The 19,815-nt window shown below is 38.6% G+C and overlaps 1 protein-coding gene across 11 annotated transcripts in view; it reads right to left on the minus strand.

Moving 5' to 3' along the window:
- LOC117400200 (zinc finger MYND domain-containing protein 11-like) overlaps nucleotides 1-18,949 on the minus strand; it is a 42,167-nt gene extending 23,218 nt beyond the window's left edge. For 4 of the 11 annotated variants that reach the window (XM_059023301.1, XM_059023297.1, XM_059023300.1 and 1 more), the window contains exons 1-3: nucleotides 18,764-18,941; nucleotides 6,617-6,752; nucleotides 414-573 (exon numbers count right to left, since the gene is read on the minus strand). In XM_059023301.1, the coding sequence (XP_058879284.1) occupies nucleotides 414-573; nucleotides 6,617-6,747 (291 nt within the window). In that variant the 5' untranslated portion in view covers nucleotides 6,748-6,752; nucleotides 18,764-18,941. Of the gene's footprint in view, nucleotides 1-413; nucleotides 574-6,616; nucleotides 6,753-16,788; nucleotides 16,905-17,398; nucleotides 17,414-18,602; nucleotides 18,622-18,763 lie in introns of those variants that run through there. The other 7 variants (XM_059023293.1, XM_059023294.1, XM_059023292.1 and 4 more) reach the window with 7 other exon arrangements.
- Between the last annotated feature and the right edge of the window lie 866 nt (nucleotides 18,950-19,815).

Genomic DNA, 19,815 nt, shown 5'->3' on the forward strand with positions numbered 1-19,815 from the left:
ACACAGCATTGTAGTGAACCCAAATGGGTTATTTTTGTTAAAGTTCTGATGTCACCTTTGAATGTAAACATCAATCTCTCTTTTCTAATTTCACCTGAAGAAGAGACCTCTGAGGTATTGAAAGCTTGTGATTAATTACTGTTTAGTTAGTCCAATAAAAGGGATCACATCTTCTTCTCTTTGTCTATCATCTCTGGACTGACACGGCTACCATTTCACCTATCAGTTATTATTTTAAAATAATACAATACAACAAGCTTGCAAAACAACCATTAGAACAATCTATGAAGTAACAGAATGTAGAGTAGGCCCTAAACGTTTCTTTTTTTGAGCTATGAATAATTCAAGAGCTCCACTACTTGACATTACAACAGGAAACATGTGACCCACTCTTAAATAGAAGTGGCACTTACAATCTCGTCTCCAGGCAACCAATATCCTTCCTGCTCGATTCCGGCCTTGGAGCCCTTGCAGCCCACGGTCAGCGTCTCCACAACCAGCCCATCCTTCACAGCCTGGCCCAGCTGTCGTGTGGTCTCTTTGGGATGCATGCCAAAGACTCGCGTCAAGTACCTGCACACAAACATTTACATACAATGGATGATATATTATTATTATTATTATTTCATTATTTAGCAGATGCTTTTATCCAAAGCGACTTAAAGAAATTAAACAAAACATAAAAGTATATGTTATAGGCAATAAAAATGCAAAACAAATATAATATATACAAAATAAATATAAATTTATAAACACAAAAAGATATATAAATAGGAAATTACAAATAAAGAAATAAAGGTTGAATAAGTGGGTTTCGAGAAGCCCGCAGAAAGCAGTAAAAGACTGAACAGTCCTGAGGAGAACCGGTAGCTGCTTCCACCACAGGGGGACAAGAGAAGAGAAGGAGAGAGCACGGGAGGAAGGAGAGTGAAGAGAAGGAGCGAGCAGGGGAGGAAGGAGAGTGAAGAGAAGGAGCGAGCACGGGAGGAAGGAGAGTGAAGAGAAGGAGCGAGCACGGGAGGAAGGAGAGAAGAGAAGGAGCGAGCACGGGAGGAAGGAGAGTGAAGAGAAGGAGCGAGCAGGGGAGGAAGGAAAGTGAAGAGAAGGAGCGAGCACGGGAGGAAGGAGAGTGAAGAGAAGGAGCGAGCACGGGAGGAAGGAGAGTGAAGAGAAGGAGCGAGCACGGGAGGAAGGAGAGTGAAGAGAAGGAGCGAGCACGGGAGGAAGGAGAGTGAAGAGAAGGAGCGAAGAGGGTGAATAGCTGAAGCAGGGAGACCATCCAACCGTTTACAATGAAAGCATATTGATATACAGTGATTATGTTATCTCACTTAAACATTATCAATTCCACTTATTTACAGTAGTTCTGTTTACCGGTATGTAAAAACAAAAACAAAACAAAAAAGCAAATTGTAAAACATTGTAACTCAGGCCCCTGACTCTACGCTGCCAGAAATGAGCTGCTCATTCCATGTTCTATTTCGGTTCTACTTTATGTCCAAATGGACTGATATGCTTGCCACAACACTTCCTGGCACAGAAGTTCAGGTGTTACTTGTTTAGAAGAGAAGGATTTGCATTAAATCGCCAAATTTGTTATTTCTGCCCATGCAAAGTCAGCAACTCCTTCCCCCCTGTATGAACTGAAACATTTGCAGCACACACACGTCTTTATCAATGTCTTTAACACAGTATTGTATAATGTTACTGGCTAGGGGTCTACCAATTCCTTTAATGTCTCTATATGATATTGTATCACGAGAGAGTTGTGCAGTGTGCATTGTGATACATATCCAAAAGAGATACATACAGTACATTTGCTACTGGTAGTCCACCAGATAGTTCTTGAATAACAATTAAATTTGCTTTTTTGTTGTATGAATGCATGTTCCCCCTATTTTGTTTTGGAAGTAGCCAATCAGCACATTTGCATCACTTCACAAGAAGGGAGGGCACGACTAAATGGCATAACTGGCAGGTGGTGCTCAAGTCAGGAGGTTCATTATGTTTCTGAATAAATCATGGTCTCAATACACTTTCAAAAACCCGCACTTTACAAACGCTGCCAGTCTATGAATTTGCATTTCAAGTTTGCACTCTCTTTTTACAAGCAGTACTGCAGTATTGGGATTACACTGCCATTTATCATTATATGAACATTATACAAAGTAGATATAATGACAGTAGTCTAGTCTGAATTAATTCACAAAAAAAATAATAAAAGATTAAATAAATCTCAAAAGTTGTTCTTATGGTTTAATTTAAGAAAATTGTTTATTAGGTTTTAACATGTTACATTTTCATGAGTACGTCAATTTTGCCTCAAAATACAAGCATGGGAACCCCCTGCTATTTTATTTGCAAGAGCTCTGCCTGTAAATAGTGTGGGTGTTTTTGTGTGTTTTGGTGGTGGTTGGCAGGGGTGGGGTTAATTCCTGTCCGTGTCAAAAACATGTGAGAATGTGGCTCTTCCTAATGGTGTTAATTGGGAACAGCCACATCCTTTAAAAACAGAGCCCAAAGCTCCTAAGAGAGAGAGAGAGAGAGAGAGAGAGAGAGAGAGAGGGGAAGAAAGAAAGAAAGAAAGAAAGAAAGAAATTGATTGATTACCAAATCATAGTTAAAAACAATAAGGAAAGACAAACGTTAACTAAATACAGACTCAGCGACCACAGCCTGGCCATCGAAACCGGCTGACACAAAAAGTCCTGGGCAGCAAGAGAACACAGGCTGTGCTGCCACTGTGAATCAGGAGAGGTAGAACCAGAGGTGCATTGCCTCTTGTCCTGCTCTAAATACAAAGAAACAAGGGACAAATAGCTAACAGAAATCATGAGTCTAGTGCCAAATTTTATACTTCTCCCTGACACTGAAAAATGACCAATCCTTCTAGCAGAGGAGAAGCAGACCACTGAACTGGCAGCCCAGTACGTGTCTGCGTGTCACACCCTGAGGGAGAGTGGGTAGAACAGGGAGAGAGAGGGGGCGGGGGGAGAGGAGAGAAAAGAGAAGAGAAATGCTCCTGTATTTTTATTTAAAAACCCACTGTGATAGTGCCAGATTTTGAATTAGATATGGGGGGGGGGGGTGGGGGTGAGAAGAGAAGAGAAATGCTCCTGTATTTTTATTTAAAACCCCACTGTGATAGTGCCAGATTTGGGTAATTGATTTTCTGTTTCATTTTGTGTTCATGACTTTTTTGTTTAACCTTTTTATTTTGGCTCGGTGAGCTGTGTTTTTGTTTATAATCTGATTTAAGAAAAAATAAACTTGCAGCTCTTCAGTCCTGAGTCTCCTTTCTGCCTCCTGACCACCATAGACACCTGGCCGCTCTACCACTGTAAGGATGCTACAAAGGCATGTTGTTATAGTGTTAAATTTTAGGCTGCGCTAAAATCCCACAGCTTTAAATATGAAACTAAAGCTATGAGTAGAGCTGCTGTATCCAGTAAGTACAGTAAACATGGAGAGTCCCCTCCACATATACCCAGATTCTGATACTTTCATAACAACTGAAAAGCGCTTCTCTGTTTAGAAGAACTCTAAGGTGGTATGTACATACATACAATTCCTACTCTCTACTACAACTTGTCCTAAAGAATGGCCAAACTAAGTTTCATGCCAATTACGATAAGTACTTCTCTAAGTGTGGTTTACAGACAGATGCACATACTGTACAGGCACCTCTAATGTATAGCTTTGGTTTTATTTCTGAATCCTCTTTCAGATACTCTCCAACATCCTCTACAACTGAAGCTTTCACTGGAGGCCTAATTTCATGGTTCATGGCGTATCCTCTATATCAGGGGTCCAAAGTTGGCTCTTCCACTCCTGGTCTTTGTTCCAACCCTGTTCTAAATGGTTTAATTGAACCAATGTAACCTCCATCCAGACCCTGAAGTAGTTCTATCTGTCATTTTACCTGCTAAACCTGCAGCGGAATGGCCCTCCAGGACCGGGATTGTACACCCCTGCTCTATATGCAAGGCATTAAAGCACGGCACCACTACTGAAACCCTGCCAGAGAAATGCACCCCAGAGGGATACAATAAGAGATCCTTTGAACAATTGTTCAGCATCCTCATGATATTATTCCTGGCTCAGAGTCTTTTAAAGACATCTGGATGTGATTTTACAAATTCTTTCATATCTTGAAAACATGACATTTTTGTGAATATTCCTCAAGGTGTGTGTGTGTTCATGCATAACAAATCCATTCCAGGCCTTTGAAGCTCCCAGACTGCATGCCTGCCCATTGACAGTTACAATAAAGTACTCTATATTTGCTCAAGTACAGTACACTCTAGTGTCTGTCTCTTGTAAATACAGGGATAATCACTTGTGTAAAGAGATGAGCCCTTTTTGGAAGAACAAGTCACTTGCATATAATTAAAGTTCTGTACTGCACATCAACTTATAGTTGACTATAGACTGTTCAGACCATTGCCTTTCTGCAGTATAACAAGGTTTAATTGAAGACTTCAATTGCATAGCAGATTAAGCCCTTCCAGCTTTGAATGTGCTCTTAATCAGAAACACCATGCACCTGTTTATAAAGGTAATGTGCTCTTTATTAGAAACACCATGCACCTGTTTGTGAAGGTAATGTGCTCTTAATCAGAAACACCATGCATCTGTTTGTAAAGGTAATGTCATTTTAATCAGAAACACCATGCACCTGTTTGTAAAGGTAATGTGCTCTTAATCAGAAACACCATGCACCTGTTTGTAAAGGTAATGTCATTTTAATCAGAAACACCATGCACCTGTTTGTAAAGGTAATGTACTCTTAATCAGAAACACCATGCACCTGTTTGTAAAGGTAATGTCATTTTAATCAGAAACACCATGCACCTGTTTGTAAAGGTAATGTACTCTTAATCAGAAACACCATGCACCTGTTTGTAAAGGTAATGTGCTCTTAATCAGAAACACCATGCACCTATTTGTAAAGGTAATGTGCTCTTAATCAGAAACACCATGCACCTGTTTGTAAAGGTAATGTGCTCTTAATCAGAAACACCATGCACCTGTTTGTAAAGGTAATTGAAAAGGTGAGGAAGTGGTGTTTATGGTTTAGTTGTGTGTGCTCTACCCTATGAGCCAGGGCTCCACCAATTCCCCTGCATGAATCTGCACACCTCAGACCTACTAGAGTAGCTAATGGCTACAATAACTAAGGCTGAAGCTAAGAAAATTGATTTTAACTAGGGGGTTTTAATCGAGTAATGATTAGTCACACCGGTGGGTTTTGGTCGATTAAAAATAATGGATCGATTAATCTTGTCTACCTGAGTGTGGTACTAAAAACAATGTGTGACAAAGAAATCTTGAAAAATGGCGGAGGGGCAACTGGAAGGTATCCCCAGTGTTTCACAATATCTCAGAATTATGAAAAAAAAGAGGGGAAATTGCAACATTTGCTCATCGGTGCTTTCCTTTCACAGTATTCCTACACATGTATAATTTCATTGTAGTCGCAAGATGATTTTTCTCTTTATTCAACGTATTTCTTTCAAACGGCATCAGAAAAGGAACAGCTAGATCGTACTTTTTAGGGGACTTTTTCGACCTGAAAAAAGAAACAAGGACCAGGGGTCACAAATGCAGATTAGATAAAGGGGCATTCAGAACAGAGAATTGTGAGGGTCTGGAACCAACTCCCCAGTAATGTTGTTGAAGCCGACACCCTGGGATCCTTCAAGAAGCTGCTTGATGAGATTCTGAGATCAATAAGCTACTAACAACCAAACGAGCAAGATGAGCCGAATGGCCTCCTCGTTTGCAAACTTTCTTATGTTCTAAAATAGCACTGAGTACATTACATTTCTCTTCAGTTAACCTAAATAAAATAACACTTGGTAAGTTACCTTTGTTAGTCTGAAACTCGAAAGCTTACGGTATACCAAAAACAATATATTAAACATTAGCTGGCATTATGAAACATTTTCAGAAAATAGCATAATGTTAATACTTTGTATTACTCATAGGCGTAATTTACACGGGGGCCATGTCCCCCTCACATTGCAGCAGTACTAAAACTTGTATTTCACAGTAATGTATTCGTATAATCGCTAGTTAGTATAGAAGCCTCCACTAGGACCCAGCAGAAATGGAAATCAACTGAGACAGCATAGGTGCGCAATGCATTATGGGCTAGCTCAAGCAGAGGAGAAGGCACAGCCCGGTAGTAAATAACTGTTTTTTTTCTTCTTCTTTTCATTGTGAAATTTCTCAATCACAATACCATTCCCGATGTCTATGGTCTCAACGGATGTGAAATACCCCCTCCTTCACGACCTCAAAGGCGCCAATCTGAATGAAATGAATGTTGATTTTTAATGTTACTTCATTTAACTTAGGTAGAATAATCTGCTTGCAAGCCCCAGCTGCAGAAACTGTTCCGCCTCACTTTTGAAAGCAAAGTTACGTCACACTAGTATCACTTGTAATTCCCTTTCAATACAATCTCATATCACCAGCAAACAGGCGTGTTATCTCAAGATTGATTAAAACCCCTAATTTTAACACCTTCAGCTACTGCACCTTTAAAATGATTGTTAGAAGCGAGAAAATTAAGCGTATAGAAAAAAAAAGTAGTTATTGCAAAACTTACTTGGATATTCTGTCCATGTTTGCAATTTGTTTCTGATTCCGGATGACTTCAATGGCTGCCCATATGTACTGGACCACTTTGGGGTCTGCCTGCCTTTTCTTTGCTACACGTGACATGATATCTCTACTCATTTAACCTGCAGCAAAAGAAACAGGAAAAGGCATAGTACCAGCATTGTTACTCTGTAGATGAAAAGCTGTTCTCATCACATTGACAATGAGCAATTGCAACAGTGTTTAGAGCCAGCCAGGTGAAATCCTTTCTGTTGTATTCTAGTTACTTTTAAACCTCATCTAGTTTTTACACCAATAGATATAGTCCATTACAGTACTTACCTACCTTTCATGGGCTTACACCCCTCCCCCAACCCCTGTGTCTGGCTGACGTTGTTTTATTACTGAGATACACAGCCATGTGCTGTATGCTTGCTGGGTGCTTCTAATACTGTACACACCCACCCTGCCATAGACACTTCCTTGATGGGGTGTGTCAGGAATCAGGGACTTGAATGATCAATGAAGCAGTGAAAAAAAAAGGCCCAGTGCTAATAAAATATAGGGCAATGCCTTTCAAAACACAAGTACTGCACACCTTTAGTTAATCCACAGATTCTACCAGCTGGTCTATGTATCCGCTGGGAACACTGTTTAACAGGAGCAGCTGTCCAACAATACATTTCAATGCATAAAGTACAAATAAAACACATTTAAAAAGTAACTAAGCTTTTTTTTTGTTAACCCCTTTCTTGATTCATTCTCACAGCTGCTTGTCAGGGCATGTCCACAGTGCTGTAGTTTCAAGCAGCGTGTGCTGGCTTGCTGTCCTGTAGAACACGCAAGCAACAGTGGGCACAGAAACATGTGTCTCATTCCAGATGATGAGGGCTGAATGGTTTGTAAACCTGAAGTAAAATGGAGATGTCTATCTGTATCATTAAAAATGCATTTTTTTCAATGTAAAAAAAAAAAAAGTCATTTTACAGTATTTCACGGTCTAAAAATAGGTATTTCAAGATATTTCATGATTTAAACATATTTATTAAAGCAGAAAACAGTGTTGTCACATACCACATTTTCACTTTATACATCTACTAGATCTGTCTTATAATAACTAGGTGGTGACACTATTTTTATATAGAAGCTCATTTTTATATACACGTCATTTATCAATGTTTGTGTTGTCATGCAGCCTGTTGACATTTCATTGCAGTTGTTACTGTTTTCCCATGTCGAGGTTATGTTGAGTAAAATAAAGTATAGGTTCAATAATTCATGTTAAACTGTGAAAAACAAAATCCCTTTAGTTTACCCCAGGTACACTTATTAAAAAAGTTATTATTTATTTAAAAAAATGCTCTATTGTTGAAAAATCAACTTTTTTAGTATATTTTATGATCTTGCAAACAAAATAAATATTTTGTTCTGGCAAGGGTCTGGAAATAGAGCTTGGTTAACGTATATTTGGTAGCATTTTGCTACCCAAAACTTTAAATTTGCTCTAGTTTTTTTTTTATATAGTAGCATTTTTCTGATACCTTGCAGTTTATGTGACTGGCCCTGAGGGAACATGTAGGCCCTGAAGACTGTTTGATTGCAACATATATTTTGTACTTTTTTTATTTGCCATAAGCATTTCATTTAACAATGCCAAATAGTTAAATGCCAAATATAGTAACATGTTCACGATGAAATGACATTTGTGAATTGAAAGCAGACTGATTTCCCACATCTGAGGGAGGATTCATGGAACAGCCAAACACTGCACTGCACTGGCAGTCCAGGGAGGGGCTTCTGAGCATGTTTTTTTGTTGTTTTTGTAGGAAATGAATCTACTCAGGCTTCAAGAGACGCTTACCAGTCATTTCTGAGGCTGTTTTCACACCGATGGCCGGTAACCGGCATCATGTCCCTAGATTGTAAACCAGCATTAGATGATATGTGGACTAAATGACGTCTGTGTCAATTTGTTCAGCCAATTACAGCATTTAACTTATCTAAGCCATTTTATAAAAACTATTTTTATATAATAACCTTATTCATGACGTTTCGTTCCGCAAGAGAAAAGCGACGGATATGAAATTATATAAACATAGGGGCAGTCCACGTCACATCAATCACCCTCAACTGAAGGTTTGTGGATTTTGATATAAATATGTATTTATAAGTGATCTCCCCAAAGTTATTGTATTGTTTTACTGGGACTTTCACTTGTATGTATCTGTTATTGGTGACTCGGTTTCTCAAATAACTTTCTTGTATTACGTTTCATTTAATAATTAGTAATTATTAAATGAAACGCAACATAATAAAGAATGGCAACCTGAAACAAAATATTATAAAAATAACTGTAGTTATTAATGTTTATTATTATTCTTGACTTCAATATAATGCATAATGTATGTTTTGTAGGTTTGAAAGTGCTGTTGAAAAAAGTTATTTAAGTTTTATTTTAGTTTTTAATTAGAAATAATAATAATAATAATAATAATAATAATAATAAACATTTAATCAGGAACCCTAAGAATGATGTTATTAGAATAATCGATAACAGAAATCAGGATTATTTTCAAATATTGAATCGATAATCGAATCAACTTGTAAAAGTGATAATAGCTCATCACTACTGTACAGCTGTGGCCAGAAGTGTTGCATCACCTAGAATTTTAGGATTGAGACATCACAAAAAAAACGATAAACATCATTTTGATCTTTTATTTGACATCATGTAATCATATAAACCACAAAATGATATCGCAAAAGTCTACTGGAAGCCATAACAGTAGTAGAGTATTTCATGTAAGATTTTGAAATGTCACATTTTTAAATGTGTCAGTATAAAGGGAAATCTATGTAATTCAATGTGTTAACATAACATTATTAGCAGGTTTCATTCGACTTTAATGAAGCAAAATGTGTTGATTCTATAGGGGGATGCAAAACTGGCCATAGCTGTACATTATTAGCAGCCACCACACTTCTAAATGAAAAGAGTGTAGATCTCGCACTCAGAATGTCTATAAAGTATTGTAAATGTTTAAACCACTACAGGTTCTGTAGAAACAGATTAAGCACGTTAATATCAAGGCTGTTTTTTTTTTTTAATTAGATTTAATGACTTCTAATATGTGTTCAGGGTACATAATAGAACGAGTTTGGATGCCCAGATCCAATTGTGGAATATAAAGGGAACACCCATTTTATTTCCTTGCAGCGGGCAGATGCAAAGATTATTGTCAAAGCCACAATGCCATTGATGTTAATAACACCCCTTTTACAGAGGTGGTGCACAGCTTCGACAAACTGTACGTGCTGTTCATCAGTGACCCTGAAGTGCTGCCAGTGTTTGACAGACTTACAGGGAGCTTTCTATTTGACCTGAAAACACTACAGAACATCATGCTGTGGGCTTTATTGAACTGAGAATCTTTACAGGGCACACAAGATGTCCTTTGCATTACCTATATCTACAGCACAGCAGCAAGTTCTAGAACCCATGCAACACATTCAAATATGCATTTTTTTGTGCCAGTCTTTTTTTTTTTCTGGGTCTGAAGTTATGCATGATCATTATTTTCTCTTTACAATGTGGTTGCTGTATTCTACGCCTGTCGGAGAAAGTGAGCTTTCAAAATAGCTGTCTGATCATTCTCAGCAGCCAGTTATCTAATAATTAACTGTATTAAATAATCAAACTTACTGCCCCTGAACTCTCCCATCCGCTTTGAATAAAAGTCCCTCTCGTCACAGTATTTTCTATTTCAACACTTAGCACTCCTAGTGCAAAGTCACACTGTAACAGACTGATAGACGACTACTTGAAGTCAGTCAAATGCCTGTAATTTACACCCTTGAAATTCAGTAACTCTGGGTAACATTACAACCGGTGCTATTTAAAAACAACAAGGACATGTTTTTTTTTTGCTTCTCAATTAGCCTAAACAATGAAAACAATACATAGTTGTTACACCCACTAAAATCACAAAGTAGAGCCTGTGTGTCACTCTCTTACTGTACAGGAGTGACCAGTTTCTTCTTTATTTTAATGATACATTTTGAATTGTAATATGAATGGAAGATGTACTGCAATATATGTTAATATTAAAAAGCAAACATTCTTTCTGAAATGTTAGATTTGAAAAGTAAAAAAAGTTAAGAAAATGGTAACGGAGTGAAATGACACCAGCTGTCTATTTGTTTCTGAAAACCCCCAAATAATCAGCAAACTGAAATTATGTTGCAGTTGAAGGGACTCCCGAGTGGCGCATCTGATAAAGGCACTCCGAGTGGAGTGCAGGATGAGCCCTATAGCCTGGAGGTCGCCGGTTATTCTATTGCCGACTGTAGGCGGGAGCTCCCAGGGGGCGGCGCACAATTGGCCGAGCGCCGCCAGGGGGAAGGAGGCCTTAGGTCGGCCAGGGTGTCCTCGGCTCACCGCGCACAAGCGACCCCTGTAGTCTGGCCGGGCGCCTGCGGGCTTGCCTGTAAGCTGCCCAGAGCTGCATTGTCCTCCGACGCTGTAGCTCTGAGGTGGCTGCACGGTGAGTCTGCAGTGTGAAAAAAAGCAGTCGGCTGACGACACACACTTGGGAGGACAGCGTGTGTTCATCTTCGCCGCTCCCGAGTCAGCAGGGGGTGGTAGCGGTGAGCTGAGCCTAAAAATAATTGGATATGCCAAATTGGGAGAAAATAATAAAAATAATTGCCGATTACTAAATTCAGAAGAAAAAATGAAGACCTATAAAGAATTATTAGAATGACACAAATCAGTTGTAATATTTTGGAAAACAAAGCTACTTCCGGTAACTATTTTTGTAACAAAAGATAAATAAACCTTTTGCAAATATAATCTACTTTGATGCAAAATAACTCTTTGATTCTACTGTGAAATGAAACCAGGAACGACAAACTACTCACAAAGAATGCAAAAAGAAATCATTGTGAAAGAGAACACAGGATTCATTAATGGTGCAGGAACCCAGCATGTCCTCTACTAGACTGCAAATACTGCAACGTGAATAAAGAGGTAGACTAGACTTCTGAGGTTTTATTTAGGTCTATATTCCTTTCTGCTGCATTCACGTAAGCCTGGAAAAATGACCAGCATCTGATCTTCATGTGATTGATAGTAATTTGGAACCTGCTCCCAGTTTAAGGCTGCGATCAGTTTAGTTTATGAGCTGCTAGTCTTTTTCCATGCTTTGACTGTATCATGAACATATCACTTTTAGAAATACTAAAATAAACTTAAATTCAATGACGAGGTTTTCGACTAGAAGGCTTTTTCAATCTACTCTGAACTCAAGGTAAACTGATTATCCTCCATTGTTGAATTCAATACACCGCTACTAATCAAGCATACCGAATAAACCCAGGTGAGACTAAGTTTAGATTTTATTTATTAAATCAGGAAATACTTAGGCCTTGTCCACACTATGCCTTTTAACCGTATTAGTTGCCTTTAAACTGGCTTAAAAATGCTTGGTTTGTGTCCATGCTACGCAGTGTTTAATACCGTACTAGTTCTAATTAGATCGCATCACGTTGTGCTGTTTGTCAGAAGTGTGGACGCTGTAATACCAAACTATATTTTCTGTGTACCCTCCAATATCCCAAAATGCTTTCTGATATGTTTTGGCACGTGGACATTACAAATACAGTACTCAGAACAGGAGCCTGAAGGAGCTGAGAACGACTATCAATACTGCTGTACAGTATACAATTTCTGAGGCTTGTTGTAAAATGGTGGATCATGGAGCAACGTTATCAAATGCTGACATCAAGACACATTGATATCAAGAGCGATGAAATCGATCAAGGAGAACTTCAGAGTTCAGAACACACACGTTATAATCAAATGCACCTTGTGTTTAAGAAACAAAGCCATAATGTTCATGCTAAGAAGCGCTATGTCTTCCATCGGCACGGGCTCCATATTTGCCAGGTTGTAAACATAAAATGCAGTGCATGGTGGGATGATGTCATATTAAGTCCCACGGTCCATTGCGCTGCTAGGAACTAACCAGATTATTCTAATAGTGTTTGTACGCATTAAGCCTGACTAAACATGAAACGGTACTTTAGTATGGACGCTTTGAGCTGGACTAATTAAAAACGTTTTTTAGTACAGTTCTTGAGATAGGTTATGTAGTGTGGACAGGGCCTTACTTTATTACTGGTTGGATTACACCTGAAATAAATCTGATACTGCAGGTTAAGAGCAGATTTAATAGGAAGTAATTGCTTACAAATGCTGGCACCTCATGATTTTAGAGACGAAAGTCAATAACAGGTTACAGTACAGTGGGTGCAAGTCAGGACCAGGGTGGTTCCACACCCCTGATCCAGCAGAGAGCAGCTTTAAAAATAAACCAGGAATCACTAGAAACACTTTGAAAACAGAAGGACCAATGAACATCACTGTATCACAGTAACACAGTCACTGAAAGTCTCTTTAAAGAAAGAGGTGTGCGAAACGTTTAAAAGCCTTCTCCTGATCTACAGTAATCGAATACACCCGAATTCTAGCCCCTTGGGTTGTAATTGTACAATGAAATCTCTTTACAGTGACCGTGGTGCTACAGCATTATTATTACAGTACTATATCAGTAATATATTTGACAGTGGAGTCTGGGAACCTCAGCTGATACAGCCATTTCCATTGCACAGAGTAGCTGAGGATATTCTACTGTAGTGGCAGATCACAATGCACAAACACCCAGGAATGAGAGCTGGAGAGTAAGCATGCTGTACAATGCAACATGCCGCAGGACCCCAGCTGCAGGACAGGGGAAGCAGATACGTTTCAGCATGAGGACAGTAAGCAGTTGGATATTGCACGTTCCCTTCCTGAACGGTTTTAATAAAGCCACCTGTGACTCGAGTGTTTCTCTTGGTTATCAGACATCTGCTCATTTGCAGCATAAAAATATAGTATCCAGCTGCTAACAGCAGAGTTGTCTTATCCAGGGAAGGTGAACTGTGCCAAAAGACCTGCACAAATATCCACATTTCCTATTTAGAGGCTACCAATTGATGCTTTCAGAAGTAAGTTAATCCATTTGGCAAACCTGAATGCTTTTCTTTTCATGAATTTATTATTTTTTTTATTTTTATGAACGCCTTTGTGACAGATGTACACAGAAAGTAGCTTCTCAAATACCCCTTGGCAAAGTGCCTCACCACCTGTCTGCAGCAGTAATATATTCATAAGAGACCATACTCTCTGTTAATATCCATCTCTTAGTATTAAGATTACACAAATCAGCAGGTCGAATTGGAGCTGTGTTGTTAACATTGAACACAGTGTGCACATTGAATCTCACAGACAGTTGTACAGAAGGGGTGGTTTTTGAAGTTTTCCCACAGAATATACTGACAGAAACAAAAGACAATTACAGTGGACAATGCTTCGTGAACTACAGACTTGGTTTCATCCATACACAATATACAGTAAGCTTCTGTGATACAGCTTTGATCCACATCACTTGAACAGTAGTCTGCAGTCATAACTGACCTCCTTGAATTTCAGAACTACAACAAGCTAGACAGGGTCTAGTCAGTACTTGGACAGTGCATCTCCTCTGAAAATCAGCACAAAATGGTGTTGGGGCTCAGTAGGTGGCTTGGTCACTTCCCTCAAAGCCAGAGCTCCACCAGCACCCCAGCACAGGGTTATGGGGACAGTGCTGCAGGGGGTGATGTCCTTTCATAAACTAAGGCTGGCCTAGCTATTTTAAAAACAAGGCTTCTGTCCTCCGATTCAGAGTCATCCCCAAACATACTCCTGCAAAAATCACCACCTTCAAATTTGAACAAAAAAAGTAAAAACCTTGTAGTTTTCAATTTTATGTTAGAAATGATCTGCCAATGGGGCAAGATGGATATCTTAATAAGATTTTCATAAACAACAAAAATAAGCTTATTTTGAAAAGCAATCGCTAACCTTAAAAGCTCCTTAAAACAACCACCTTTCTCAAAACAAGAGACCATGAATTCAAATTCCTAAAATTAGATTTCTTCTCTTAACTTTTTTTTCAGTACAAATCAACTCAGACACTTTGTTTGCAAACAAAACTACTGAAATAAGAGCAAATATCTTGCCAAGATAATGCAAGATATTTTCTTTCTAAATATGCAATTTTATTTCCTTAAATTAAGGGGATAATTTAGACACAATCATATTAACCTTATTGGGAATTATTCACCTAATGGATCAGCACATAAAACAATGTAGGCTTACAGTACTGTACTCTGTGGTGACTGCTTGGGTATTTTATTAGTCCTCTTGGCTTTGCAGTCACTTATTTATTTGCTTTTTTATCATAAATGGGAAAACATACACAGCAAACTCGTCTAAATGCCATTAGTGTCTACATCAGTTTATAATTAAAGCACAGGACTTCCGTTAAAAAATATTATATATATATATATATATATATAGTGCCTTGCAAAAGTATTCAGACCCCTGACCATTTCTCTCATATTACTGAATTACAAATGGTACATTGAAATTTCGTTCTGTTTGATATTTTATTTTAAAACACTGAAACTCAAAATCAATTATTGTAAGGTGACATTGGTTTTATGTTGGGAAATATTTTTAAGAAAAATAAAAAACTGAAATATCTTGCTTGCATAAGTATTCAACCCCCACACATTAATATTTGGTAAAGCCACCTTTCGCTGCAATAACAGCTTTAAGTCTTTTGAGGTAAGTATGTACCAGCTTTGCACACAGTGTCGGAGTGATTCTGGCCCATTCTTCTTGGCAGATTTGCTCCAGGTTGTTCAGGTTGGTTGGACGACGCTTGTGGACCGCAATTTTCAAATAGTGCCACAGATTCTCAATGGGATTGAGATCAGGACTTTGACTGGGCCACTGTAGGACATTCACCTTTTTGTTCTTGAGCCACTCCAATGTTGCTTTGGCCTTGTGCTTGGGATCATTGTCCTGCTGAAAGGTGAAGTTCCTCCCAAGCTTGTGTTTTTGAGTGGACTGAAGCAGGTTCTCTTGCAGTATTTCCCTGTATTTTGCTCCATCCATTCTTCCTTCAATTTTAACAAGATGCCCAGTCCCTGCTGATGAGAAGCATCCCCACAGCATGATGCTGCCACCACCAGACTTCACTGTAGGGATGGTGTGTCTTGAGGCATGGGCAGTGTTAGGTTTGCGCCACGCATAGCGCTTTGAGTTTTGGCCAAAAAGCTCTATCTTGGTCTCATCTGACCACAAAACCTTTTCCCACATCGCAGCTGGGTCACTCTCATGCTTTCTGGCATGACTCCAGACGTGCTTTCAGATGGTACTTTTTGAGTAACGGCTTCTTTCTTGCCACCCTCCCATACAGGCCAGTGTTATGCAGAGCTCTTGATATGGTTGACTGGTGCACCATTAATCCACTCCCAGCCACTGAACTCTGTAGCTCCTTCAAAGTGATTGTTGGCCTCTCTGTGGCTTCTCTCACAAGTCTCCTTCTTGTTTGAGCGCTGAGTTTTGAGGGACGGCCTTTTCTTGGCAGTGCCTGGGTGGTGTGATGCAGCTTCCACTTCCTGATTATTGATCCAACTGTGCTCACTGGGATATCCAAACACTTGGATATTATTCTGTACCCTTTCCCTAATCTATGCATTTGTATTACTTTATCTCTAACTTCTGTAGAATGCTCTTTGGTCTTCATTTTCCTTCAGATTCACAGCCTAACCAATGATCCTTCAACAGTGGGGTTTTTATCCAGAAAATGTGACAGCAACTTTAATGGTTCACAGGTGGAGGCCAATGGTAAGGTAATTGTGTCCTCGTTAGGGCAATTTCTTTCATCGGTGTAAACTGGGAGCTTCCACAGCAAAGGGGTTGAATACTTATGCAAGCAAGATATTTCAGTTTTTTATTTTTCTTAAACCAACATAAAACCAATGTCACCTTACAATAATTGATTTTGAGTTTCAGTGTTTTAAAATAAAATATCAAACAGAATGAAATTTCAATGTACCATTTGTAATTCAGTAATATGAGAGAATTGGTCAGGGGTCTGAATACTTTTGCAAGGCACTGTGTATATATATATATATATATAGATATATATATACACACTACACTAGGCTCGGGTATGACAAGGTTTAACCTATAGCAGGGAGCACACACACAGCATGCCTTGAAAAAAAAGGTTATTTTACCTTTTTTTTTGTGGAAGCAACAGCACTGACAATCCGTTTTGTTTCCGCAACAGAACAAAGATTAACCAAACTTCTAGCACATTCCAAGCAGATAGCCAATTGGACTGACTGCTAAACTGCAAGAAATAAAGCACATGTAAACTTTATGTACCACAAATCCTAAAAGGAGAACGTTATCTTCCTGACTTTATTGTACCATTATTTAAAACATGTCACTTTAAATGTGGCAGATAAATTTGTAACGCGGCCAAGTATATACTGTCAGTACTAAGGAAGAACACGAAGCTATCACTTAAGAACAAATGTGTAATCTCCCCACAAAACGAACGCAGTCTAGACAACTTCCTTTTGTTCTATTAATTATCTATAGTAGAACAGGTATATCATCTTACATCTCCAGTCTCACAAACTTTAAATGCCATTTGGAACAGTTTCAAGAGTGAATGATTCAAGTACAATCTTAAAAAGATCAAACACAGCTCTAAAATTAATTTAACAGGGACTCCTAATTAGTATGTCATATCTCATTTACTGTCCAGTAGACCCGAGTGACAATGCTTAATGTGTATAAAATGCTTTTATAATGTGGAACATAAATCTATACACTTACAATTAAGATCTTTGGCAAATTCTACACAGAATATCCCAATTAATTCGTTTGGTTAGTAATGTCAAACCCATCTGGATTCTGTAGGAACTGGTTTCCTCAGTTATCATTTAAGTATAGGGGTCTTTCCAGTGAAGATTGTGTTCTTGTTTCAAAACCATAAAGAAAAAAAAATGCATAATATATAAAAAAAAAAAAATCATTTAAACTTGAACAAAAGCTATTGTAGCATACAATTAATGTGGCCATCTGTTTTCAATATGCTGATCACGTGATGCTATAAACTACCTAAGAACCAACCAAATAAGGATCCCCGACTCTTCATGGTAATGGTCGCGGTGGATGTGACAGACATGATAACACAGGCAACGCGCCCACTGACCAGTAGAAGCAGGTAATGTTGACTGGCAACCACAAACGTCCATTTTCATTACATTACTGCTTACTTACACTGCACAGAATTGTGTTTATTAAATTGTTGTCTTTACGCTACGCATTTGTAAGAACTACATATGCAAAATAAAAACTGCCAGAAACCTTAGTAAAGCAAAACAGAAAGCGAGCTACAGATGATTTAAGAATACAACCACCTTGCTTGTTTCCTTTTTCAAGGAGGTGTAGTAAGTTCTTAGTGTGTCCTTATGTGGCATTCAACACTGCAAATCGAAATACCGGTAATTAAATAAACGTAAATCACTGACATCGGAATACAGAACCCACGTTTTACCACATTAATCTAGATTTCTGAGACGTGTAAAAATGTAACTTAAAAATTGAGGCTCCAAAATGTATATAACAATTATTTCTACAGTCAACGAAACGCCAGCTGTTTAGCCCTTTCCTACTGCGTGTTGATCTGTTTCCCGGATTGAGTGTTCAGGAATGTCCGTGGATTTCTACATTTCCAGGCCACTTACGCAGTCTTTCTTGCTGAGATTTAGACTCAACCCATCACTTTAAAATGCACATGGGTATACGCGCCGTCTTCTAAACTTAAATATTAAATTTACATAGAAGATATACTGCACTGCCTCCGTTGAAAAGATCTCACAGCTGAGGTATGGCTGTTAACTGGAGGGTAATAATGGTGCAAATGATTAATTGCCAACACTTGTTTAGTTGTTCACAATCCGCGAAACTAGACTGTTTAAAATCTAGTTCTGTGTGGTAGTCTACCGAAGTTTTCCAAAGAACCATTGCAACTGACCATGACTGAATATATTTTGAAACCCTCGGTCCTTGATATTTTGCACCGCAGTTGAGAGACGCCAGACGCCATGTTCAGATCCTCATCGCATAAAACAGAAGCACGTCTCTCTTTTTGGTGTTTTATTTTCAAGTCACATATTTACAATACAAAACTCTTACCTTCGTCGGGGATGCACGGTTCAGTAACTCGCGGTTCTGTAAAAACCCGTATGTGATTGGTAAATGTGTTACATTTGTATTCCCGGAAGAGTTTTCCTTGTGTCTAAATGTGTGTATATTATGTCTATCCACAGTTTAGGTCTATGGAGAGTAAACAGTCTAATCGCAGACTGAACAGATTTGAGACGAGGAGAACTCTAGCGGCGGTACAAAGAGTTGCTCGCGTTTTCCTTTTTTTTTGGCAGTGGTGACTTTTTTCTTAGAAAAAGGCGCAATACAGCTGGTGTTGGTATGAGACTGTTAAGCATCGCATGCAACAAATACTGTACGGTCATTTACTGCAGGCTTATCACAGTGCAGTCTTCAGACGCAATAACCTTTTGCAAACGTGTGTACACGTACTGTACCTCAAGTTATAGCTCAGGAAATCTACTGTATTAAAAGCAATAATACTAAAAATAAGTGCAAGCATCCATGTGTACATACTGATCTTAAAATAATGTATTTTACAGAAAGTAAGATACGTATTTGGGAGTAATATTTGCTAGATGTTAGCCAGGCCATTTAAATATTCAAATAATACAATTTAACGGTAAAACCCATAATAATCTGGGGTAGTAGCAAATCGTATTACAGACGTGTAACTGAGAAAAATAACGTATTTTAAACACCTTACTTGCTGTATGGAAGCAAGGGGGTTCTTCTGGCTCTTCACCTGAAATAGGTTTCTCTTTGTCGCCACCTGTTGGAAAGTTCCCGCAAACACGGTCTCCTCCTTTTGGATTTATCATGCTGTCAATCATTCAGCACTTTATTGCATTGATATGTCTACCCAGTCCGGTATAATAACATGCATTGGTAGACCTGTTTTACAATATTACCCTAATGCATCGCAGAGTGACAGGATCCAGATTTCACCAATAACGTAACACACAGGTTAAGAACTATCATAAATGTCTAATCCCCAGTGAATCCTGTGCTTTATGTGGCTCTGTGTGCACAATACGAATGTACAACAGAAATTAAATGTATCCATATAAATTATATTACAA

Source organism: Acipenser ruthenus, chromosome 4, assembly GCF_902713425.1.
Source record: "Acipenser ruthenus chromosome 4, fAciRut3.2 maternal haplotype, whole genome shotgun sequence".
NCBI lineage: Eukaryota > Metazoa > Chordata > Actinopteri > Acipenseriformes > Acipenseridae > Acipenser > Acipenser ruthenus.